Source organism: Perognathus longimembris, chromosome 28 (genome assembly GCF_023159225.1).
Source record: "Perognathus longimembris pacificus isolate PPM17 chromosome 28, ASM2315922v1, whole genome shotgun sequence".
NCBI classification, from domain to species: domain Eukaryota; kingdom Metazoa; phylum Chordata; class Mammalia; order Rodentia; family Heteromyidae; genus Perognathus; species Perognathus longimembris.
The window spans coordinates 106,123,039-106,149,177 of record NC_063188.1 but is presented as its reverse complement, the minus strand read 5'-3'; the positions used below and the strand labels follow the sequence as shown (position 1 = coordinate 106,149,177).

Sequence of the window (26,139 nt, the reverse complement as noted above, 5' to 3'; positions counted from 1 at the left end):
TTCTGCCAGCCTTGAGCAGAAAATACTAAGCAAGAACATGAAGCCCTGAGTTCAAGCCCCAGTATCAGCACAAAAAAAAGAAGAAGAAGAAGAAAGGAAAAATAAAAAAAAATTAAAATGGGGGTGCTCTTGGCTCATGCCTGTAATCCTAGCAACTAAGGAGACTGAGCTCTGAGGACTGTGGTTCAAAGCCAGCCTGGATAGAAAAGTCTGTAAGACTCTTATTCCCAATTAGCCAAGAGAAAACCAGAAGTGGCCCTGTAGCTCAAAGTGGTAGAGTACTAGCCTTGAGCAAAAAGGGCCCAGGAACAGGGCCCTGAGCTCAAGCCCCATGACTACCAAAAGGGGGAAAAAAGAAAGAAAGGAAGAAAATCAAGTCCTAGATAAGTAATTTGTAGTAACTAGTGTTTAAATCCAGCACTGTGACTCAAAATGTCACTCTTGAAGGGTAACACACAATCTCAACTGATCACCAGATTAGCACCATTATATCACTATCAGTGAGTGTACAGTAACAGTATTGATGTATGCACTGAAGCCTAGAGTGGTTAGGTCTCAGAGCTCTTCAGGGCTCAAATTGGAATAAAATAATTTCTTTAATTCCATCACAAGCTTCCTTTTTACTATAGCATAATTAATTTTTTCTTATATGCCTACAGACTAGCGCTGGCTGGTGTAACTTTTTGTGATAATGGAAATTTACTATATTTGCTTGACCAATGTATTTGGACAACCCTCTGGCCACATGTAAACACTCAGCATTTTAAGTGTGTGTGGCTAGAGAATTGCCTTTAATTTCATTTTATTTAATTCAATTTTCAATGGCTAATGACTGTCATATTGAAAAGGCAGTAATAGAGGCTAGGAAAGGTCTGTCATTTTTGCCCCTGACAATTCCTTTTCCACCCCAATTCATTTCCAAATCCGGGCTCCATCTCCAGGATCATTTAACAGCTCATCAGTCCACCTGAAGATCCACTGAAATAAAATACCACCAAGGGATTTATACAAGCTTCAGCTCCATGCTTTTCCTGGGTACTTGCCTGGCAAAATTACTGGAGTAGGATTTGCTGTAAAGTGGAAGATATGACTCACAAAATGGCACTAAGTCAACAAACTATTTCCTGAAGAGAAACCATTCCATGCTGTCCTGAACAATGAGGATGTAGGTCATCTCCAAAGAGGAGGAAAATTTTGTTTGTTTTTTGTGTATGCCACTATGGGGCTTGAACTCGGGGCCTAGACACTGTCCCTCACTCAAAGTGAGTGTTCTACCACTTGAGCCATAGCTCCACTTTTGTCTTTTTGTCTTTTTAACTGGAGGTGAGAATCGCACACACTTTCCTGCCTGGGCTGGCTTTGAACTGTGATCCGCAGATCTCAACCTCCTAAGTAACTGGGATTACAAGGGGGAGCCATTAGCACCCAAAAAGGAAAATGTTATAAGATAAAGTAAATGTGATTTTCACTCACCAATAGCCACAAGTTGTGACATGGACAATGACATCCTTCCCCACTACCAATCCTAGAGGATATGCATTATTTCCTTTGTCCTATCTTTTTGTATATATATAAAAAACTAACACCAAGTTAGGTGAAGACACACAAGTTTACCAAATAGTCATAGGCTTCATTCATAGTAAATCTAAGAGCAAAACCCCAAATATTGACTTCCAATTTCTAAAATGGCATTCTGTAAAGCACTGCTTAAAGAAGATATGACAATGATTTTCTGCAGTTTTTCCAGTGTATAATCCACAGGTATAATCCACTGCTGAAAAATATCTCTAGAGTTTAGTTAGCAGACATTTCATGTTGTCACAGTGTAGAGTGTTTTATTAATTAGCATCTCAAACAAGATTGCAGAAACCCACTTTAATGCCCAAACTCATCTGACTTCCATTATTTTTGGCCCTTATGATTTTGATTACAGGAAGCTTGTGCTTAGAATTATTCAGTAAAACAACAGAATATGAAGTACTTGCAAAGCAATCCTTTTGAGAAGCATAACTGAGAAAAGAGCATTATTTCAAATCTGAAAAAAAAGTTAATTAAAATAGTCCTCTACACAGGAGAACCCACAATATGAATGCAAAGAGAATCCAATCAGGTAATGAAAATAATAGCTGGGATGCTTTGCTGGATAAGAGCATGAAGTCCTCCTTTCATCAGTTGAAGGATGAATCTGGCATGTAGGATCATTATCACTTGCTGTACCTAATATACTTACAGCCACTTAAAACCCACTCTCCATATGGCTACTTAAGTGGAAGATTAAAAATTGCTAGCTTAATCTGTTTACTTCATTTCCATATATTGGCCTGAAGAAAACTACAGATGAGACCTGCAACATCACGAGCTTCATCTTATAGCAGTGTGAGGGAAGAATGTCCTTTGGTACTTTTACTTGGATGAAAAGTATTAAACATTTGTAATGAAAAGTTTGTAAGGCTAAAGCCACATACTTTTAGTTATTACACAGGGCACATTAATTATTATCCTAAAAAAAAAATACAGGGGCTGGGAATATGGCCTAGTGGCAAGAGTGCTTGCCTCCTACACATGAAGCTCTCAGTTCGATTCCCCAGCACCACATACATGGAAAACGGCCAGAGGGGGCGCTGTGGCTCAAGTGGCAGAGTGCTAGCCTTGAGCAAGAAGAGGCCAGGGACAGTGCTCAGGCCCTGAGTCCAAGGCCCAGGACTGGCCAAAAAAAAAAACCAAAAACATACAGGGGGCTGAGGTATACACGCTCAGTGGCAGGGCACAAGAGGCCCATTCTCAGCAATGCGTGAATCAACTAATTAACAAATCAATAGATCAATACAGTTCAAGACAATCATACCACATCCCAGTCCTCTCACTGTTTCTAGATCAGTATAGTACAAGTGGTCTCAAGGTAAGGCTCAGCCTCGAGCAAAACACCAAGAGACAGGATGAAGCCATGAGTGTAAACCCTGGCATCAGCATAAAAACAAACAAATAAATAAAATAAACATTCAAAAAGATAGCCAATGATACTGCCACTGTTTTCTTCAAGGGGATTCCACCAAGGAGAAAGTGTCTTTTATCCTGAACTTAAAATGTGGTCAAAGCTCATTGTCTTGCATTTGTAATATACCTACTAATTAAGTGTATCTGCCACTTAGACATCTCCCAATAGGCTCTGAAAGACTCAGCAGGCCTCTCAGCTGCTCTGGCCCACCCTCAGCAGGGGCTGTGTCCAAGGCACTGATCAAGAAGAGCGCCTCATGCAGCAGTCTCTGGGCTTCAACTCTAATTTTATTCTCTCAGTGACCCAGGGTGCTTGCCTGAGCCATCAAAGATACAGCACAGAAATACATTCATTTTCTGCCAATGAAATGTTTCCCTAACAGCAGAACAGGACAAAAGAGATACACACTATTTGAAGTAGTTCTCTTCCCTAGGCTGCTCCCCCCCCCAAGTTTTTGGAATAGGTAGCTACACAGAAAACAAACAAAAGAAGGCCTAGTTGTCATTGCTTTGTCCAAAGTAGGACATATTTATACCACCACTGTGGATATAATGTAGTTTACACTCTGAACCATCCAAAGAAGTTGCTCTTCTCCACTTATTCAGAATTTGAACTGCTCTGGAAGCTCGAGATATCTGCAAAAAACTAAAGTATAAAAAGACCCAGTGAACCAGGCACTGGTGGCTCACATCTGTAATCCTAGCTCTTTGGGAGGCTGAGATCTAAGGACTGATGTTCAAAGCCAGCTCAGGCAGAAAAGTCTGTGAGACATTTATCCCCAACAAACTACCTAGAAAAAGCCCAGACCCTTGAGCAAAAGAAGCTTTCAGGTTACCTAGGCCCTGAGTTCAAGCTCCAGGACCAGCACACTCATAAACATAAAAGACTCAGTGATCAAAGGCCACAAAGCCCAAGTACTGCCCTGTCTTCTGGGTTAGCTCTCCCAGGCTCCTGGATGGGAACAATGTGGCATCTGTACTGCTTACTTTTGCTAGCAAAGAACATGTATTCGTGTAGTAATTTGTATATGAATGTGTTTGAAAGAGGCTCTGTGAAAAATACAAACAGGATAGCCCCTGGTGGGTCATGCCTATAATCCTAGCTACTCAGGGAGCTGAGATGTGAAGATCAGAGCTCCAAGCCAACACAGAAAAGTACATGAGCCTCTTATCTCCAATGAACCAGCAAAAAGCTTGAAGTAGAGCTGTGGCTCAAGTGCTAGAACGCTAGCCTTGAGCAAGAAAAGCTCAGGGACAGTGCCCAGGCCCTGTGTTCAAGCCCCAGGACCAGCACTAAAACAAAATATCATTAAGACCCTATAATAATAACGAGTTATTTCTCCACTCAATTTATGTGATCAAGTCATTCCCTGAAATGCCAAGTAAATGAGAAGTGAGTCACTGCCTGTGAACAAATTATGTATAGAGGTTTTTACAGTAATCAAACTATAGGTATTTTAAAATCAAGTAAGCTCAGTTAGCTAATTTAAGTATAAAGTTACCATGGAAACCAAAGATGTACCCTATTTCCAGGACCCAAATGATAACTTCTCACAGGTAATAAGTATACAGAATTAAATGAATCCTTCTGCTTGAGACTAAAATATATGAGACTAGAGTTTTTCAGCCTTTGAACAATGTTTGAATTTATTTTCAGATGCCTCTGCTGGTATAGCAAGCCATAGTGATGTTTCATCAGGTTATTACAGTTACTGACATTTTAGCAGGATGTTCACTTGCAAAAGGAGCAACTTTATACATAAAGAAACCCTTGCTCATACAGTCATTAAAACAGCCAATGATCATGTAAAAGAAGACAGAAGTGCATATGTGCACATATTTGTGGTAGAAATACAGGCTAATATTAGCAGTACTCTCTTACCAGAAGAACACATTTCTGATGGTTTGCTTTTAGCCTTTATCATAATTTCTTTGCTTGCTGGTACACGTGCCACCAAATCATGTGCTCTACTTCAAGCTAAGGGGCTGTGGGCATATAAAGGCCACGTGTTTAGCCCCTGGACATACAATTGTGCCGCTACCTTATACCTGTAATCCTAGCTACTCAGAAAGCTGAGATCTGAACACTGTAGTTCAAAGAAAGTCTGGACAGAAAAATCCATAAGATTCTTATCTCTAATAAGTTACCCCATAATAGTCATAAGGAGAGCTGTGACTCAAGTGGTAGAACACTAGCCTTGAGCAAAACATGCTCAGGGACAGTACACAAGACCTGAGTTCAAGCCCCAGGACAGACACAAAAATTAAAATTTTAAAAAGCAAAAACTGTACTTGGGCAATGAATGTGTACCAGGACAGGTGGAAAGTTGGCTAGTAGGAAAACAAATTATGCCTCCAATGAGTCAGATGATATCGACAAAATAAAAGCAAGATCTCAGCCACTGTGCAACATTCAGAGCAGGGGCTTCAACTGCAGCATCGTCTTCCTCCCCAGGCATTGGGGCAGCCAACTATGATCAGCACAAAACAGGCAGCAGGCTTTCTGGTGACATTTATAGAGGCATTTGCTTGTGAGATTGAACGCACAGAAAATTCCCAATGTGTTTGGCAGGCAATCTACAGTAGGATAAACCTTCTTGCATAACGGTCACTTCCTTAACTTTTCTACTCCTTTTACTTTCTTATTTGGAAATTAACCTCTTCAACTGTAAGAAAAGGTCAACAGAGGTCAAAATTTCCTTCTTACTTCCTCTTTCTTTTTTCATTGTTTCTTTCTTGCATTTTCTTCCTCTTCTTCCTCCTGCTTTACTGGGATTTGAACTCCAGGCCTTGTGTTTGCTAGACAGTCAATCCATCACTTGAGCCACACCTCCAACCTAGCAGATAGTTTCTTGGCTGACCAATATGTAGCTCTAATTTTTGCCTGATATTTTCACCTGCTTTCAAATGTAATTAAATTTTATGATAAATGATATTCTGAATATTTGCTGTTTCATATTAGAATAAACTCTTAATTCTAGGAAATCAAGGTACTAGGTTCACTCTTCTTAACTTTACCCTCCTAGAATATCATTACTTTTATTTCAAATAATGTTCATCAGTGCTTCATACTTTTGGATAATTTTAAAATAACAATTCCATTTATATAGAAGGCTCAGTATGTCAAATTATGTAGGAGGCACCAATTGAAATTGCATAAAGTTACAAAGCTAGAATAATTAGCCAGGCGCTGTTGTCTCACACCTGTAATTCTAGCTACTCAGGAGGCTGAGAACTGAAGATTGTGATTTGAAGCTGGACTGGAGAGAAAAATCTGTGAGGAACTTTATCTCCAAGTAACTATCAAAAATCCATAAGTGGATGTATGGCGTATGTGGTAGAGCACCTGGTCTGGGGCAAAATCTAAGCAACAAGCACTCAACTCCTAAGTTCAAACCCCAGTGCCTGCACCAAAAAAACAAAAGAACCTTCCAAAGATATGTTTTAGAAAAATTACATTTGGGAATCCTATTGCTCTCAAATAAATACTTGAGGCCTTGTTGAGGAATAAGAATATTTCTGTGAAGTAGCAACTACAGCTGCGCACATAATCTCATTTGATGGCTGAATAAACTGCTTTCTAGAATAAATCAAGATCTCACTATAGCTTAAGTGTTTGGCCTCCTTTGCAGAGTGACCAGCTATGTAAACTATTCCACGAGAAGTGTTCCATTAAATTACTGAGGGAAACTAGGTAATCTTGAATCCACCTTGAAAATTTCATTTTGCCAAGTAACATCACCAAACATGGAAAGAGCACTTGAACAGAAGAAATCTTTTCTTGAGTTACCTTAGCTGCATCACTCAAATATATTAGTGGAAAATTGGTCTTTTTGTCTGTTAGCTAGAAATTTGCATCTTAAATGTCAATTTGTGTTTCAAATGATGCAAATTAGGCTGTAGTTTTCTAAATTCACATGTTAATATATTGAGGAGTTTTCTTCTCTTATAAATGTCAATGTCTGGGTTAAGTAAAAATACCTCCTATCACTTTGGCTCACCAGCTAGGACTCCTACCATGCAAGTGCCAGCACTGACACACACACACACACACACACACACACACACACACACACACACAAAAGTAGGAAGTAGGGGGACGAGGAAGAAAGAAGAGGAAAAGCAATAGAGGGGTTAATTTGATCAAAATAATATGAGTGTGTGAAATACTATAGTGAATAAATAAAAATTACAAAAATAACTTAAAAACTAGAAAATCACAACATTGTGTGTGTGTGTGTTTGTGTGTATGTGTCTGTCTGTCTGTGCCAATACTGGGCATTAGGGCTTGAACTCAGGGCCTGGCCACTGTCCCTAAGCTCAAAGCCAGTGCTCTGCTCCTTGAGCCACAGCACTACTTCCAGTTATTTGGTGGTTAATTGGAGAGAAGAGTCTCATGAACTTTCCTGCCCACCTTGCCTTTGAACTGCAGTCCCCAGCCCTCAACCTCCTAGTAGCTAGGATTACAGGCACGAGCCATTAGTGCCTGGCTAGAAAAATCACATGTGAATCATCCTTCTATCACTATTCAGCCAATAAGTACTTGGTAACTAGGTGGAATATGTACTTATTTATTTTTATTCATATTTATATTTTTGTGCTGGGACTAGGGCCTCAGCGCTGTCCCTTAGCTTTTTTGCTCAAGGATGACACTCTACCACACAAGCCACAGATTTACTTCTGAATTTTTCATGATTAATTGGAAGTAAGGGTCTCACAAACTTTCCTGCCTGGGCTGGCTTTGAACTGCAGTGCTCAGATCTCAGCTCCTGAGTAGCTAGAATGACAGGCATGAGCCACCAGCACCTGGCTCATGTTCTGCTTCTTAATCTAAGCATTTATAAAAGCCAGTCATGCTGTATGCTTTATGATCTGCTCACTTTGTATACATATTCTATTTCCATGACAAATTTTTAATGATTTTTATATATTCATACCTCTCATAAAAACATGTAAAAATATTTATGACAAACTATCACCCTATAAAGAGCTCCAAACAGTTTTTGGTAATCCAGTACAATGGCTTTACAAAATAGTAATAATTCATGCATTGGAAACATATCCTTTTAGTGTTCTGAATTCTGTTTTACTTACCATGGAAACTGTCAGAATACGCCAAATGGGAAAACGAAAAGGAAAATATAAAATAAAAGGCTGCATCAAGTTATCTTAAGCATTTGAATTACTTTGCTAATTACACCTTCATTCTTTGCTCACTGTGTTAAGGAACAGATGTCTGAATTTAATCTCCCATTTCAAAATCCACCATTGAAACAGCCTTTTCTGAGAGATGATGCACAGTGACTTGATGCACACACAAAATAGCAAAATGTCTACGCTTTTCCTAACCTTCCTTCCGGATGCAGCTCTTTCATATACTAGCACTCTTTTGCAAGGGTGATCAAATCGTTGGTTCGACAGTGACTTGTGGTCTCCATTTGGGGGAGGACTTAAGGATGGTGCGCAGGGACATGTGAAGGACAGATAGATCAGGGGCTATAGGAAAAGGCTCTCTGCAGGCAGTAAGGGGGAAATCAGTCCTGTCTCATCCAACTCTTATGCCTCTCAAACACATGGAAACGAATGAACATATGACCATGTATTATATATAAGGACAGAACTTACAGGAAGGTTCCTGTAAAGGCTTAATCTGAGTAAGATTTGATTATAGCTAAGCAGATGAATTCTAAATATGGAAAGGCCATCGTGGTAATTAAGGATGTGATTAAATCCATCATGTCTTTCTACTTAATGAAGAGATGGGAGGACCATGAAAATAGTTTTAGTAAGCAAAATAAACTTCATAGACTCAATCCTTTCATAGAGAAAGTGGAGTAGGCTTTCAAGGTACCAAGGAAAACCAGGCAGTCTTATTTCCAGGAGAGACTGGCTCCTTATTGAGATGGTTTACACAACATTTTACTATTTTTTGATAGATACAGCAGAAAAAGCTATTAACATAAAGCTTAAAGCCAGGTTTGGTGGTACATGTCTGTAATCACAATTCCCTGAAGATTGAAGTAGGAGGATCACACGTGTGAGACTAAGCCTCAGCTACATGGAGAACTCCAGACCAACCTGGGCTATAGAGTAAGATCTTGTTTCAAAACAAGACAAAACAAAACAACATAAAAAGCGAAAGATTGGTTACAAAAATCCTCCACAGATTCCTGTATCCATAGTCATGTACAAGGTCTATAAATAAAATTAAATAGATGTAAGATTATGAAATTTATTCCAATAAGTTAAATAACTTAGATAAAATGGACAAAGTCGGGGCTGGGAATGTGTCTTAGTGGTAGAGTGCTTGCCTAGCATGCATGAAGCCCTGGGTTTGATTCCTGAGTACTATATCAACAGAAAAAGCCAGAAGTGGTGCGTTGGCTCAAGTGGTAGAGTGGTTGCCTTGAGCAAAAGAATCTCAGGGACACTACTCAGACCCTGAGTTCAAGCCCTGGGACTGGAAAAAAAATGGACAAATCCTTCAAAAATACAACTTACCCAAATGGAAACAAAGTATTAGTATGAATAGTCATATATGTATTCAAGAAATATAAGCATGTGTAAGCAATATGACACACACACACACACACACACACACACACACACACAGGTGCATGCATACTGCTCCTGGGGCTTGAACTCAGGGCCTGTCCCTGAGGTTTTGTGCTCAAGGCTAGTGCTCTACCACTTGAGCCACAGCCCCATTTCCAGCCTTTTGGCAGTTAATTGGCAAGAAAGTCTCATGGACTTTCTTGCTTTAAACCAAGGTCCTCAGATCTCAGCCTCCTGAGTAGCTAGGATTATAGGCATGAGCCACCAACATCTGGCTTCAAGAAATATAATTTTTAAGTTAAAAAACATTTTCACAAAGAAAATACTAAACACAAATAGCTTCATGGGTGAATTTTTTCAAATATTTACAGAAGAAATCATACCACTTTTGAAGTTAAAAAGCAAATAGGCTAAGATAGGATTCCACTTCAACTTACACCCTTCTAGAAACACATCAAGGCTCACGTGTATCTCTTTCAATCACAAAAAGTTCACACTTCCTCCTCAGCCCTTGAAAGGAAGAAGACACTATACAAGATTTAAAACATTTTTGCAAAATAATCATTTGTGGGTATCCATTTGTAGTTACCTAGAATTTCTTACTCCCATCTGACTTTCAGTTTACTTGCCAACTCTTATTTTCTTTTTTTGTCTTCTTGTTCTTTTTTGTGATTTTTTTCTTATTTATTGTCAAAGTGATGTACAGAGAAGTTACAGTTTCATACATTAGGCCTTGGGTACACTTCTTGTACTGTTTGTTACTTTCTACTATCCCAATATTTCCTCTTTGCTATGTCTGGGGCCAATTTTTTTTCTGGGTCCTTCTACTAAACCTGTTATCTTCCAATATCTCTCTTGGATTATCCCAACCCATCACACACTCAACAGAACTCAGATCCAAATTTCCAGTGGAGGCCTCACTAAAATCTCAAGGTTTCACCCTTCTGAGAATTCCTTGTATAGTTTTTTAGGGGGTTGAACTCCGAGAAACATGCCTATTATGTAGGTGAGCTACCACTTGAGCCATCCCCATGCTCTTCCATATTTTTATGTGGAATTTTACATTCAGACACTAAGGATTCTCTATTTTGGTGGTGCTAGTGGTGCTGGTGGCAGTGGCAGTGTGTGTGTGTGTGTGTGTGTGTGTGTGTGTGTGTGTGTGTGTTAACCAGCTTAGAAGACTGTCATGTCCTTCCAACTATCCCTTACTTGTTTTAAATCCCTTCAAGATGCTCTTCAACCAACAGAGTAATGACCCACTCTGGCCTGTGTTCTCCACACTTGCCCATCTCAGGCCATTCTCAGATCCTCAAAGTCTCCCACCTAAAAGCTTCTGTGGCTCCTGTATTTGCACGCATCTGTACAAGCATCTGGTAATGCGTCAAGCCAGCTCAGATGTACCTGCCTCTCCAGGAAACCCCTCTAAAATACTGCCTCTATGTTTTGTTCTTAGATATTGGTTTTTGTTTTCCTCCCAGACCTTCTAACATGCCTATTATAACTGTTTATCTGCTTTTGTGAAATAACTGGCTATTTGATAGCAGGATCTTGCTTAGGTGTGTGTGTGTGTGTGTGTGTGTGTGTGTGTGTGTGTGTGTGTGTGTGTGCGTGCACCAGTACTGGGCACTGAGGCTTGAACTCAGGGCCTGGGTATTGTCCCTTAGATTTTGTTACTCAAGGTTGGAGCTTTACCACTTGAGCCACAGCTCTACTTCTGCTTTTGGTGATTGATTGAAGAGTTTCACAGACTTTCCTGCCCTGGCTCACTTCAGTCCTCAGATCTCAACCTTATGAGTAGCTAGAATTATAGGCGTGAGCCACCAGCACTCAGCATTGCTTAGCTATTTTTCTTTCTTTCTTTTTTTCTTCTTCATGGTCCTCAGCACAAAGGAATGGGGCTTCCTTTGAGAGCCTCTTGGTGACAGGTAGATAAGAGGAACACAGAAACTTAAGGTTCCATAAGAACATGGTACCCGTGTGGCACTGTAGTACTTATTTCAACCTAGTACACCCATGGTGTGAAAGGAAACACACAAGTGTCATCCAGAGCAGTAATGAGTTTCACTCAAATACTGTTTCAGCCTACCTACGCTTCCCCCAGCTTCAAAATCTGACAAGAAGGAAGTACTTTCACCAGAGAGAAGAAAAGGGTTTATGAAACATCAGAGGAAGAAAAGCTAAAGACAAAAAATAGTAATGAATGAACATCAAGCTGCTCTTCAAATTGTTTTTGTATCTGTTTGTAGCTGAAGTAATCCAATTACTTCTAAAGTGACATCAAGAAGGAAAATTCTGTTATTCTATGAAACTCTTCAGCAAAAGTATCAATATTATTAGAGAGTAATTGTTATTTGTCCTATTTAATTACCCATTTGTAATAACTAATTTCACATACATCGAAATATATACATTTATAATACAGACCTTAATAAGATGTTATGTGACAACATCCACATTTTTTAAATAAAAACTATCTGTAGAGCTTCTACAACATGTTAATCCTTCAAATGAATACTGGGATACAACAATGAGTAAAACAATCTCTGCTCCTGATAAATTTGGTATTTATATAGAAAAACCCTGGGCTGGGAATATGGCCTAGTGGTAGAGTGCTTGCCTCATATACATGAAGCCCTGGGTTCTATTCCTCAGCACCACATATATGGAAAACGGCCAGAAGTGGCGCTGTGGCTCAAGTGGCAGAGTGCTAGCCTTGAGCAAAAAGAAGCCAAGGACAGTGCTCAGGCCCTGAGTCCAAGCCCCAGGACTGGCAAAAAAAAAAAGAAAGAAAAAGAAAAATCCTGTCATGATGATCAAATGAGTGACACTGGTTCTAACATAAAATAGAAACTCTAATATTCACCTAACGTACCCCCACACAGTTACCCAGTGCCCTCCACTGTTTTTAAACCACATTGACTACTATCCACAGAACATAGTTCTAGTTTTTTCTCTAAAATATCTAAACTAATTCTCCCACCAGCTAAATCATGTACTTAACAGACCTCTGAGCCAGGCACTGGAGACTAACTTCTATACTCCTATACTCAAAAGGCCAATATCTGAGGATCATGGTTTGAAACCAGCCCAAGAAGGAAAGTTTGTGAGACTCTTTTCTCCAATTAACCACCAAAAAGCCAGAGTGGAGCTGTGGCTCACTGTGGTAGAGTGCCAACTCTAAGCAAAAAAGCCAAGGGACAGTGGAAGGCCTGATTTCAAGCCCCAGTAATCACCTATCACACACACAAAAACAGATTCTTTGTTCTAGAATCTGTTTATGCTAGTTGTATTTATCATGTTTCTGAAAGGTCATTTGATATTACATAAACTAATAGAATATGAATACTAAAAGAAAACCAGATCCATGTCTTTGGAAAATCTTAACAAAAAATCAATCACTTGTATATACGCTTATTGGAATTAGGGAAGGGAAGGGAAACATCAAAATGGAGAGACAAAGGATAAAAGACAAACCAATGCAACAGTAATACTTAGAAAACTATATGTTGTAAACCAACTGTACAACTCATGAAGGGGAGGAAAGTGAGGAGGGGGAAGGTGGGAGAAAATGAGGGAGGAGGTAACAAGTTGGATAAGAAATGTACTCACTGCCTTACATATGAAACTGTAACCCCTCTGTACTTCACTTTGACAATAAAGAAATTTTTTTCTTTGTTGTGGCCAGTCCTGGGGCTTGGAATCAGGGCCTGAGCACTGTCCCTGGCTTCTTTTTGCTCAAGGCTAGCACTCTACCACTTGAATCACAGCGCTACTTCCAGCTTTTTCTATTTATATGGTGCCAAGGAATCAAACTCAGGGCTTCAAGCATGCTAGGCAAGCACTCTACCACTAGGCCACATTCCCAGCCCCAATAAAGAAATTTAAAAAAAAATCAATCACTTGGGAAATAGATGACAAGTAGTATGTCCAGGACAATTTTGCAAAGTTTACCAGAAGTGAGGTAGAAAATATGAAAGGTGTATGTGTAGATTCCTTCCCACTGCCTTTAGTTTCTCCTTCTCCTTTAAGAGAATCTCAAAATGGACTTAAGAAGCCAATGAGTTTTGACTGTGATTCATGTTAGAAAAAAGCTTCAATAAACTCCAATCAGGACTTCACATCCACAGCAAAGGACTAGACTTTCCAACAAAATCTCAACTAATTCGTGCTTAGAGTTAACTAAAATATTAGGACACATGATTCATGACTTTGCCTTTTTCAATAAACCACTCCACAGCTTGGTCCCAGGGAAGTGAGTTTCCTCTAAGAAACACATTGGCCAAGTGGTTTGGGTAACAACTTTTGCTATATATAAAGAATTATTTGCTTCCTGTTTGTCAAAAACCAGTCATCAGTGCATTTGCTGGTTCACTCACTAATTCAGCCCGCATTGAAAGGAAAGCTCTCCAAGACCAATGACAGACACCACATTAACCTTCAGACTCCAAGGGAGGCTGGCTAACCCATGCTGGGACCACTTCCTGCCCAGTTATTCACTAAGATACCACTTTATTTTGTCTCCAATTGCATCTGAATTCCAGAGAAAAAAACCCCAAACCTAAAGTTGCAAGTATGGTTCTTCAGTGCTTCCTTTTGATCATAGCTTCTGGTCTTGGGAGTGAGGTCAGGAAAAGTTTTCTGGTACAGACAGCTCTAAAAAGCACAGGGCAAAGGCCAAGGCTGAACGTGTTAGAGGGCGCATGGGATGCTTCTTCCACCACTTGCCTTGAGGAAGAGCCAATAGTCCTGTAGGAGGGCACCATAGGAGATGCCAGCATTTAACCCAACTACAAATGTTGCCTGTGTTGCTGCTTTCATGGAACCAGTGTTTAAACAATTAGGGAGCTGTTTGCACATGTTTTTCAAGCATCACATTACTCTCTCGTTTCTTTTCTCTAAATTACATACTTGTAGATGTGCAAGAAAGAATTTCACCTTTTGAAAACAAATATAGGAAAGAAGCTAAGAAGTGAGAATGATTTACCCTTCATCACACAGCAAGTTAAGAACAAGCTAGAGCAGGGAGCAGATCTCTCAGGCTTGCAGGGCCTGTCCTCCATTTCCTGGACCCTTAGACCCGCAGCCGCCTCAGCAGTACACAGAGTGTGTCAGAAAACCCAGGTCCTGCCCAAGGCCATTTCCAAGATTGCCAGGTAACACCATTAAACCAGTATTTTTAAAAATTCTCTTCAGTTAAACAATTTAATTTGTATAAGCATAAAAACTTCCTTTTTTCAGCTGAATGTAGTGGCTTGGGCTTGTGTTCCCAGCTACTTGGAAGGCTGACATAAGATCACGTGAGCCCATGAGTTCAAGGCCAGCCTGGGCAACAAAGAAAGACCTGTCTCACAAACACAACAGAAAAAGGCACTGTATTCATCAACTGTTCTGTGGAATGGCAACTCCTTTGTACAACTACTTAAAGAAAACAAAAATATGTTTTTAAAACACAACCCCCCAAAAAATCTTCCTTACTATAAAATGAGTCAAAAGAACGATTTTGATTTTATGCATACAATTTTCATTTAAAATTCTCGGTAGCTAAGGAAAGAAAATCAGCATTTCTCCCTAAGTACATGAACCATAGTGAAAGGCTATTCCCCAAATGCCTTATAAGAAGTTCTCGTGACCAGGCATCAGGGCTAACACCCATAGTTCCAGTTACTCAGAAAGCAAACATGTGCAGGATGGTGGTTTGAGACCTCCATCTCAACAACAACAAAAAAAGCCTGCTATGATGGCACACAGATGGTCACCCCAGCCTTAGGTAGGAAGATAGATGTTTGATGCCATCTCCATGGGGGAAAATTTGAGATGTTACGTGGAAAATAATTAAAGCAAAAAAGTGTTGGGAACCTGCCTACCAAGGGTGAGGCACTTAATTCAAACCCAAGTGCTGCCCTCCCCCTCCCCCAATACAATGTTAATGTACTGAAACCATTAAGTTACTATGTCTTTAGGCAGATGAATAAAACAACAGAATTCTTAGCCAACCAACCAAGGTGAGTTCTTATCAAATAAAACCAGAGAAATGCTGATGAGGACAGGGCATGGCTGTGATTCAAGGGCCTTTCCACTAGAGAAGTAATTAGTTTCCACACACTCATTTAGGTAGTGGACTGCATACAAATACATGGACATCTTCCTATTTGTGCAAAACAAAGTTACTGAACAGTACAACATATTTCAAACATTACTTGGCTCATTCCATTTCCATGAAATATCCAGAAAAGGCAAATCCACAGACACAAAAGTAGGTTATTGGTTGCTAGGGGCTGGGGAGCATGAGGAATGACTGCTAATGAGTATAAGGTTTCTTCTGAAGGTGATGAAAATAATTCTAATATTAACTAGTAGGTATAGTTGCACTCTCACTAGTTGCACTAAAATTCACACACTTAAAATGTAAATCATATGTATATGGTACTTTAAGCTGAAAAACAAGCTGCTCAATAATAAAGCATTTTCTTTTAAGTAGCATTCAAAGATGTAATTATACAACCATCTTATTTTTGTAAATATTTCTGAATACCTTAAAGTGTGGATCCCAAAGGGCTTTTATTTAACAATCCTCATTCACTTATTTAGCCAGTGATGTACATAACTGAATCAACTCAATGGACCAATGGTCATAGTTTTCCCACCATGAAGTCATTTTAATTAAAATATTCATAAGGGTTTGATTGGTAATAAAATACATCTGGAAAAATAAAACCAGTTCATGGCACTGTGGTGTAGTTATTAAGACGCTAAAGGAAATCAGTAGTTTCTTTTCTGGCATGAAGGAAAGTTTCTTTTTAATATAAATCTACAAGCTAAAACCTAGCTACTTCCATAACCAGTGAAGTATGCACAAATTAACATAAATTGGCAGTTGAAGTGTAGAACCAATAATTGTCCTAGACACAAAGTACTTCCTTGAGAACAGGCCTCTGGCATGGATATATGCTTCATAAGAACTGCATCTACTTTCCACGCCTATGTAAAAATAAAGCCCACCCACACTTAAGCCCAGAGTATTGTAAAAGCCATTGTAAAGAAGGTCTCCATGTAATTCTATGCTCAAATTCAACATACGAATCTGAAAGTCTAGCATTCAAACACCAGAAATAACATGATTTCAGGACAATTTGCAAATGGCTTTCCTCAATTTTGCACTTCTGTGGAATATATCTCTAACAACTCCTGCCAAAGCAGCCACAAGCTGACCCACAATCACTGTCTGCCTTTCATGGATGAGTCTCACTTAAAGAGTAACCAGAATGATTTGACTATTCACAGGTAGGCTTGAAAAGAAGTAGAAACTAGAGCTAGAAGCCACTCAGTTCTGCCTTTTTAAAGAAAGATTCATATTCTAGTTCTCTAGTTCTCACCTAACTTTTTTGAGAAAAAAATGTTCCTGCTGGATTAGGGGAGGGGATTTATTTCCTTTCAAGTTTTCATCATAGTAAATTTTAGAAAGAAAGAACCCTCAAAGCACTAAATTTCTCTCTGGTTCCTTCTACATAACATGCCCTCCTTGTCTCTCACCAAAATTTTATTTTATTTTTGTCAGTCGTGTGGCTTGAACTCAGGGCCTGGGCGCTCTCCCTGGCCTCTTTGTGCTCAAGGCTAGTGCTCTACCACACTTTGAGCGACAGTGCCACTTCCGACCTTTGAGTGGTTAATTGGAGAGGAGAATCTCGTGGGGACTTTTCTGTCAAGGCTGACTTTGAACCACGATCCTTATATCTCAGCCACTTGAATAGCTAGGATCTTACCAAAATTTTAATCAGCACAAAATTGCCTGCTCCCCCGCCCAATTAATAGCAAAATGAATGGAGAGAGAGAGAATATAAATGATCTGGGGCAGGGGAGGGAGGGGACAGGCAATTCCCACCCTCTCACTACTAACCCCCAATAGGTAAGCACACATATTTCAGAAGGGTTCTTTGTGGTGCCCTGACTGGAGTGTGTGTCACTAGAGAAGGATATGCCTTGGACGTTTCAAGCATTGGTAAAGAATTAGGTTCATTTCTGAAGCACTCTACTATGAGTATTTCCTCCCCACAGAGTTCCCGTGTAATGACACGTTGCTGACGCCAGCATTTTGAGGTGTTAGGACGTGACAGAAAGGATCCCAACACCACCTCTCTCTCTCTCTCTCTCTCTCTCTCACTCACACTCACTCACACACACACACGTTGATTTTCTTTCCTGATTTGAGTTCACCGTCGCTAGCAGCACCCCCAATTACACTTGAACGTGCCGCACCCCGTCTGTACCTGTGCCTGGGCCACGCTTACATAGTTGGAATAAAGGGACAAAGAAGACTATCCCCCGTCCCATCCTGTTCCCCAGCCCCTCCCCTCCCGATTTCTTGCTTTCAAGGATTAGGGTTCCCATCCAAGCTCTGAGAAGACCCCCAGGTTTAAGGAAACGGGTGGGCCATGGGGCTTGAGAAGAGCCAAGGGCGGTGGGGCGGGATGGGATTCGAGCTGGGAGCTCGAGTGGCAGAACGCTCGTCCCGGGAAATGGGCCAGCAGCTCCTCGCTACGAACCCATTGACATAAAGCAGGAGCCCCGCAGCCCGAGACGTCCAGTGGGCTCTCCCCGAAGCCCTCCTGGGGCCCCACTCCCCAGCTCCGAGGTTTTGCACACCTGGAGAGCGGCCGAGGCGAGCACGTCCTCCACATGGGGCAGGCAGGCACACCTGGGCGTTGCAGACACCTGCGCAGCGTCCCTCCCACCTTCAGCCTCCCTCTCCTCCCGCCCCCCCCCCCCCGCACTGGCACTGGTCATGGAGGTGGCTGACCCGATGCTACCTGAGCCGGGGGGAGGGGGGGCAGGGCGAGCCCCTAGACGGGGCGTGCCCCTCCCTGGCGGGGGCGAGAGGCCGTGGCAGTGGCCGTGGCGCGGTGCCAGCGCGCTCGCTTACCCATGGCTGGAAACAGGCGGGTGGGGTGCGGGCTGCGGGCGCTCGGCTTCCCTGGGGACGGACCGAGCCGGTGGCCCAAGTTTGCAGGTCTGGCGGGCACGTGGGCTCCGGGCTGGCCGCGCTGGGCTGCGCTGGGCTGACCGCTGGCTCCGCGCTCCTGGTCGGGGTGGGAGCGCGCCGCGGCTCCGCCTGCACTGGGGGCCGGCCACGCCGAGAGGGGCCCTGACGTCAGCGCCGGGGGCTTTGTACGCCCGGAGCGAGGGCCCCACTGGGGGCGGCAGGCAAACTGCGCCGCCTACCCAGCCTACAGCAATCTCTGTGACCCCGAAATGAGCCCCGGGGGGGGGGGGGGCAAGCAATCTAAGGGGCTTGTGGAGCAATGGGGAAAGAGGGCAGTGGGATTTTAGGATCCCCAAGCTGGAAGCAGCTTTGAGGTCTTAGCCACCACCCATTACACAGATAAAAGAAACTGATGCCAGGCGCCAAGTGGTTAACATCTGTAATCCTGGCTACTCCAGAGGCTGGGATCTGAGGCTAGAGGTTGGAAGCCAATCTGGGCAGAAAAGTCCTTGAGACTCTTACTTCCAATTAACCATTTAAAAAAACCACAGAAGTAGAACTGTGTGCCAAGTGGTAAAAGCACTATTCTTGGGCACAAAAGCTCAGGGACAGGACCCAGGCCCTTAGTTTAAGCCCCAGCACCAGAACCAAAAAGAAAGAGGGAAAAAGAGAAAGAAGAAAGGAAGGAAGAAAGGAAGGATATATGAGAGAGAAAGAAAACAAAGAAACGAGGGGAGAAAAGAAAAAAAAAGGGAAGAAATGGAAAGTATATACATACATATTTGCACACACATACACACATACATACATTATGAGGGGGATATGTATAGAGAGACAGAAAAAAAGGAAAGGATGCATCACCTATTGACCTATTGGCCCAAGGGCATTCAGTATTTGGCAGAATTACCTCAGCCCTACATCCTTTTATTCAGATATGGGCTGCTGGTGGTAACAATGTAACTAGTCTCCATCCGGGCTGCCCAACCAAATCATCTAGGGAGCTTTTGGAAACATGATTTCATTAGAGCCCCTCTCCAGGTGATTCCTATGTGCACACAAGTCTGCAGACCACTGAATGAGGGTACTTGTGGCTAACAAATCACTTACGAGGGTACGGGTGGCACTCTAGTCTGAGATAGGACCAGATTTGTGGTTTTCGGAGTCAGCACACTTGATTCCCAGAAGGCCACCTCTAAAAGGCCTTTGGAGACTTCCCAGACTCATTCCAGCTCCAGCCAACTGCTCTCCCTGCTGCTCGGGCCTGGAGCTTGAGCCTTTAAGCAAATTAATGGTTTAACACTGTGGATGGCTTAAATTTCCTGTGCCTCCTTAGAGAAGAATCTTCCTGTCAACAGCAGTATTAAAAAAGCTCTAAGACCATTGCAGTTTTCCAGAGAGCTAAGGCTTTCTGTGACATTTTCTGAGCCCACTATTTGCCCCTTGAAGTTTATGTTGTGGTTGTGTTCCTTTATTGTTTTGGAAATACATTGAGATACTTGAACAGAGGGTTACATAAACGGTAACAATAGATAGTACATTTAAGGGACATTTAAGCCAGAAGAGAGAGGCTTTGGGACTGAGAAAGGGAGGAGGAAACAAACATTTCATCTATTGAAATTTATTGGATTAGGAAAGGTTTTATCAAGACAGAGCTCTAGAAAGCCTAATAATATTTTACATAAAAGGACAGAGATTTGTGCTAGGCGGATCACTGGCTCATTTTCACAATCCCACGGGAATAATCATTCCAAACCAATCTTCCCGTAGTAATAAAACAGCAGGGCTCTCATAGGTTTAACTTTTTGTCCTCCGATTACAGGAAAATAATCCATTTGAATGATTCCTGAGTGCATATGTATGTGGTAATCCAACTGCACATGACAACAACTGAAGCTATTGGAAAAGGACAGAGAAACAAAGATGGCCTGAGGGAGAGCAACGAGGAACTCGGGCCAAATCCTGGTTTGAGAAAACTGTTTGGTATGGCCCTACATTTAAACAGGTTGCTAAATCATGATAACTCCAGAACAGGATTTGGGCCTGACAATCAGATATAGCATTTTTGGCAAGATACTGTCAAAGCTACTTTGGGACCAAGAACTAAAAGGTTTTGTACACTGAGATAAAAGTAAACCCATTGGTCCATTTCTGTCATTCCCTAGAAGGTTTGGATTTTTTTTTAACCAAAGAAAAGAAAGAACAGCTGTCCAAATATTGAAGCTAGTCACAATGGGATACTGTGATTAAAAAAAAAGTTATAACAATTGTGTACACAATGCCAAAGGAAAGCCACATTCTAATAGAAAATTTTCCTCACTTTGGCAATGTCATGGATTGGTTTCAACAAGTAATTGTCCCTACAACCCTTAAGAAAACCAAAACAGCAGTCAGAAAAATAACAAAGGCTACTAAGAGGGTGCTGAAGAGGGGGCTAACAAGAATATTTGATTTCACTATTATTTAAAGAAATACTGTCTTAAACTAATAATATTATCCTATTAAGGAACCAAAACTTTTACAAATTAAAGCAAGACACACTACAAGTGGGTTGAATAAGCCATTCATGTCTGTCTGGAAAGCCATTTTGGCAGTGTATATCAAGAGACTTAAAATATTCATATCCTTTGACCTAATAACCCTTGTCCGGGGACTCTGTCCTAATAAATAACAACTATTTATGTCCAAATTAATGTGAAAGGATGTTTATTGGTGAGACAAAATAGCAAATAAAACTACAAAGCACTATCAAGTCAGGAAATCAACAATTGCCTAATTGTTGGGAAGTAATAAAGTATTTCCCTAACATTTTTTTGAGTTAGCTCAGTGGTTCTCAACTGAATGTGGTTTGGGCCTCTCAAGAGCCATTTAGCAATGTCCTCAGACAGTTGTGATCATCACAATGGCAGGAAAGGGTCTGCTACAAAGCATAGGACATTGTACTATCCTCCCCCCAAAAAAAGAATGGACTTGCTCTTGACATCCCTAATTTATAAGACTGCATACCATGAACCCTTCCCTATTTACAAAGAACTGTGTGGCAAAATGCTTTGAGGTTTTTGAATGCCAAGTAAAATGATAAACATACATTATAATCCTACTTGTATGCGTATATACACATATCTAAATTGAAAATGACTGCAAGAAAACATACAATGGTATAGATGATTATTTTCTTAACCAAAGCATTTCTTCTCTCTGGCGACACGGCCAACTACATTATCCAGACGCCTTTGTGCTTATGTGGGGCAATATGGTTTAATTCAAGCACATGATGTCAGAAGAGATGTCCATAACGTGTAGGCCCTCCCTAGAAAACCTTCACCACACACACTTCTATATGTTCCCCCTTTTTGTCCCAGATGGGAAGAGACAGCACCACCTGGGGAACTTTGGAATTCATGTGCTGAAATAGCCTTATTTCCATCAGCCTAGCACACTGAGTAATTTTGTGCAACCAAGGCTGCCTGTTCTTCAATGTGTTAATAACCAGGACCTGACTTAGGCACACTTGTGATCTAGACACTGATGTTATGCTTGGATCATTAACTATTTGGGGATTTGTTACAGGAGTGACCAACTTTTAATAATATGTCAATATATAACCTATTCTAAGATATTATATAGGGTTGATCTCTGTGATATGGAGATTTATGCAGGTTTAGTTTCAATTTGATACCTTTTTATGTTTTCTCAGACTTCAGCAATAAGAACTTTGTTTGTTTGTATGCTTGTTTGTTTTTACAATACATGAGACGAGCCATGCATAGAACAGGAAAGTTTAATGGAAGGAGACAGATAATGAAATGCAAAGGATTGAGCTCTCCATGGTATTAAGCAACTGAGCACCTTCTGTGGGAGCCATTGTAGGAGGAGAGGAAGCTGAAGTAAAGATGGATACATTGTCCAAATTATTACCATTGGCTGAGAGTAGACGTGCACATCTATAAATGGCTGAGATCGGAGGATCTCTAATTCATGGCCAAGCTAAGCTCCATAGTAAGATCTTGTCTTAAAAAAGTAGGCCACACATTGGTAGCTCATAATCTGTAATCCTAACTATTCAGGAGGCTGAGATCTGAGAATTAGGGTTCAAAGCCAAGCCTGGGCAGGAAAGTCCATGAGACTCTTATCTCCAGTTAACCACACACACAAAAAAGCTTTAGTGGAGCTATGGCTCAAGTGGTAGAGTATAAGCCTTGAGCAAATACAGGGACAGCACTCATACCCCGAGTTCAAGCCCCAGGGCACCCGCACACACACACACACACACGTACACACACACACAGAGAGAAGAGAGAGAGAGAGAGAGAGAGAGAGAGAGAGAAGAACCTACCTCAGCACGATAGAAGGAATCAGTTACCCAATAGTCCATGCCTGTAATTTGAGATACTCAGGAGGCTGAGGTCTGAGGATAGAGGTTCAAAGCGAGCCCTGGTTGGAACTCCATGAGCCTTATCTCCAATTATGTATAAAAATCTGGAAGGGAAGCTGCCAATTAAGTGCTGTAGTAGAGTGCTAGCTTTGAGCACAAAAGCTCAGGGACAGGACTCAGGCCCAGAGTTCAAGCCCCAGGATCAGAACCAAAACAAATAACAAAAAAGAACTAAAAAGAAAAGCAATAAAAGATCAACTTTGCCTTCATTTATATCTTGCCATGTACAACTGGAAGATAATATTTGGTATTTGCCTTTGTGATTTTTTGGTTTTTTTTTGTATTTTTTTAATTCTTATTGTCAAACTGATGTACAGAGAGGTTACAGTTTCATACGTTAGGCATTGGATACATTTCTTGTACTGTTTGTTACCTCCTCCCTCATTACCCCCTCCCCCCTTCCTCTTTCCCTTTCCCCCCATGAGTTGTTCAGTTCCGTTACACCAAACAGTTTTGCAAGTATTGCTTTTGTAGTTGTTTGTCTTTTTACCCTGTGTCTCTCAATTTCGGTATTCCCTTTCAGTTTCCTAGTTCTAATACCAGTACATGGTTTCCAATGTACTCAGATAAGATACAGTGATAGTGCAGGTACAACCACAGGAAGGGGATACAAGAATATCATCAATAATAGAAGCTACGGTTTCACATCACATGTTGAAAGTAATTACAACAGTGATCTAACAGTCGTTTCCATAACATGGAGTTCATTTCACTTAGCATCATCTTATGTGTTCATAAGGGTATAGCTATTGGGCTCTTGTGATCCTCTGCTGTGACTTGCCTAAGCCTGTGCTAATTATTCCCTATAAGGGAGACCATAGAGTCCATGTTTCTTTGGGTCTGGCTCACTTCACTTAGTATAATTTTTTCCAAGTCCTTCCATTCTCCTCTGGGGAGAAAGAAAAGAAGGCTCTTTATGACTTTTCTGGAGGTGCTTTGAGTCCCCCACAGGTGACAGATGGCAGTGTTCAGGCGCTCTGTGCTCCTGGCTTTCACCTGAGCACCTTCCTGCACAGCAGGCAAGGACAATAGATTCCCTGTCATGAGCGCTGGTCTGGGTGACAAGAGACAAGTTCTAAGACCTCTGCCAGGGGTCCATTCTGAGGACTGCTTTTAGGATCCAGCTAGGCAATCCAGCTAGCATCCAGCTAGGCAATAGGAAATGGTTACATCCTGCAATGGTCTTACAGAACTGCAGGCCAAGAATGAGGATACAGGCAAAACAGAAGCCAGGAGAGGCCAGGACATCCTAGATTAGATCATTCCATACTATAGCATATGAATCAGAAAACGTGACAAGTGATTTTTCTTTGATTTGTACTGAGCATTTCAGTCTACACTGCAAGTCTAGGCCATAGACTTGTACTAAATTCTAATAGCATTTTGCAAGAAACACAAAAAGATACTTTTAGACTGTGTCGGAATTATCAGCATATTTGAATTTAGATCAGAGTTCACAGGGGGGCATCAGAAAATCACAATGAATGACCAAGAATACAACGAATCTGACTGTATCTTTGTATAGATGAAACTTAAAACTCAGCCATGCATAGAGCTCAAAATGCATTTATCCTCCTTTACCTTCTGATTGCCAATGAATATGGTAATATCTCAGGAGGAATAAGGTTGTTTGGGGCTACACTTTTTTTTTCTGCTGGTACTGGGAAGTAACTCTGGGCCTGGACATTGTCCCTTAGCTTTTTCACTCAAGGCTAGCACTACTTGAGCCATAGCTCCACTTCTGAATTCTGGTGGTTAATTGTAGATAAAAGTTTCATGGAGCAATTATTCTATGCCTCTATCAGAAAGAATGGCATTGCCCCATTCATAAGGAAATGGAAGGACTTGAAAAAAAATAGTAAGTGAAGTGAGCCAGACCCAAAGAAACATGGACTCTATGGTTTCCAGAGCACAATAGCTTGATAGCTATGTACATATGAACAGATAAATTGATGCTCAGTGAAATGAACTCCACGTTATGGAAACAGTGTTTTATCATTGTTGTTATGTTCAACATACCATGTGAAATCATGCCTTTTTTCTTTTGTCTTTCTTTCCCATGTTTTATCCCCTGATGTCACTGTAACTTATTTTGGGACCCTGGATGTTGTATATATGTGTATTGGAACTAGAGAAGGGAAAGGGAATATCAAAATTGAAAGACAAAGGATAAAAAGAAAAACCAAGGCAACAGCAATACCTCTATGTTGTAAACCAACTGCACAACACAAGAGGGGGAGGAAACAGGAAGGGTCGAAGGTGGAGGCAAAAGTGAGGGAGGAGGTAACAAGTTGGATAAGAAATGTATGCACTGCCCTACGTATGAAACTGCAACCCTTCTATACATCACTCTGACTGGGCTGGGTTTGAATGGTGATGCTCAGACCTCAGCCTCTTGAGTAGCTAGGATTATAGGCGTGAGACAGTGGTGTCCAGCCAGGATCACCTTTTTTGAGGAACTGCCATATGTCTTCAATTCAATAGGTGGGAATAAGACATTCCCACTATTGGTGTACAATGGTTTCAATTTCTCTACTTCCTTGCCAACACAGGTATTCTCTGTCCCTTTAATTACAGCTATCCCAGTGGGTACACGTTGGTATTCTTAGTAATCTGTGTTTTAAGACCTCTTTGTCAGGTCCTCCAGGGTCCTGCCTAGCATGACCCTAATCTCCCACTGCATGCCCTCATTCTTCAGGCTTCTCTCTCTCTCTTGTGCTGGTCCTAGGGCTTGCACTCAGGGCCTGGGTGCTGTCCCTGAGCTTTGTTGCTCAAGTCTACTGCTCTACCACTTGAACCACAGCTCCACTTCCAGATTGTTTTGGTGCTGGCCTAGCTTTGAACTGTGATTCTCAGAGCTCAATCACTTGCGTAGCTAGGATTACATGTGTGAGCTACCAGTGCCCAGCTCACTGTTATTATTGTAGACTTTGAGGCCTTTGTGCATGCCATTCCCATCTTCGTTGCCTGGCTATGTCTCCCTAATCATTTTCTGCTAAGCTGCAACATTAGTTCCCTTTGGAAGCACTCTCAGAGTTGGCCACTAAGTCCAGTAATCCAATGGTTTCATTGCACCAAATGCCTCCCCTTCTCTTCCAAAGCTTATGATAGTTGCACTTTTACTTTGGATTTGGTGGAAGCATAATGTATATGTTTGTCTCATGATGCTAGTGGGAGTAAA

General features: G+C 41.3%; 1 protein-coding gene across 1 annotated transcript in view; it reads right to left on the bottom strand.

The window, feature by feature from the left end:
- Gpm6b (glycoprotein M6B) overlaps nt 1-18,620 on the bottom strand; it is a 134,880-nt gene extending 116,260 nt beyond the window's left edge. Inside the window, exon 1 of the mRNA XM_048335945.1 lies at nt 18,467-18,620. Coding sequence (XP_048191902.1) covers nt 18,467-18,470 — 4 coding nt within the window. The 5' untranslated portion in view covers nt 18,471-18,620. The remainder of the gene's footprint in view (nt 1-18,466) is intronic.
- Between the last annotated feature and the right edge of the window lie 7,519 nt (nt 18,621-26,139).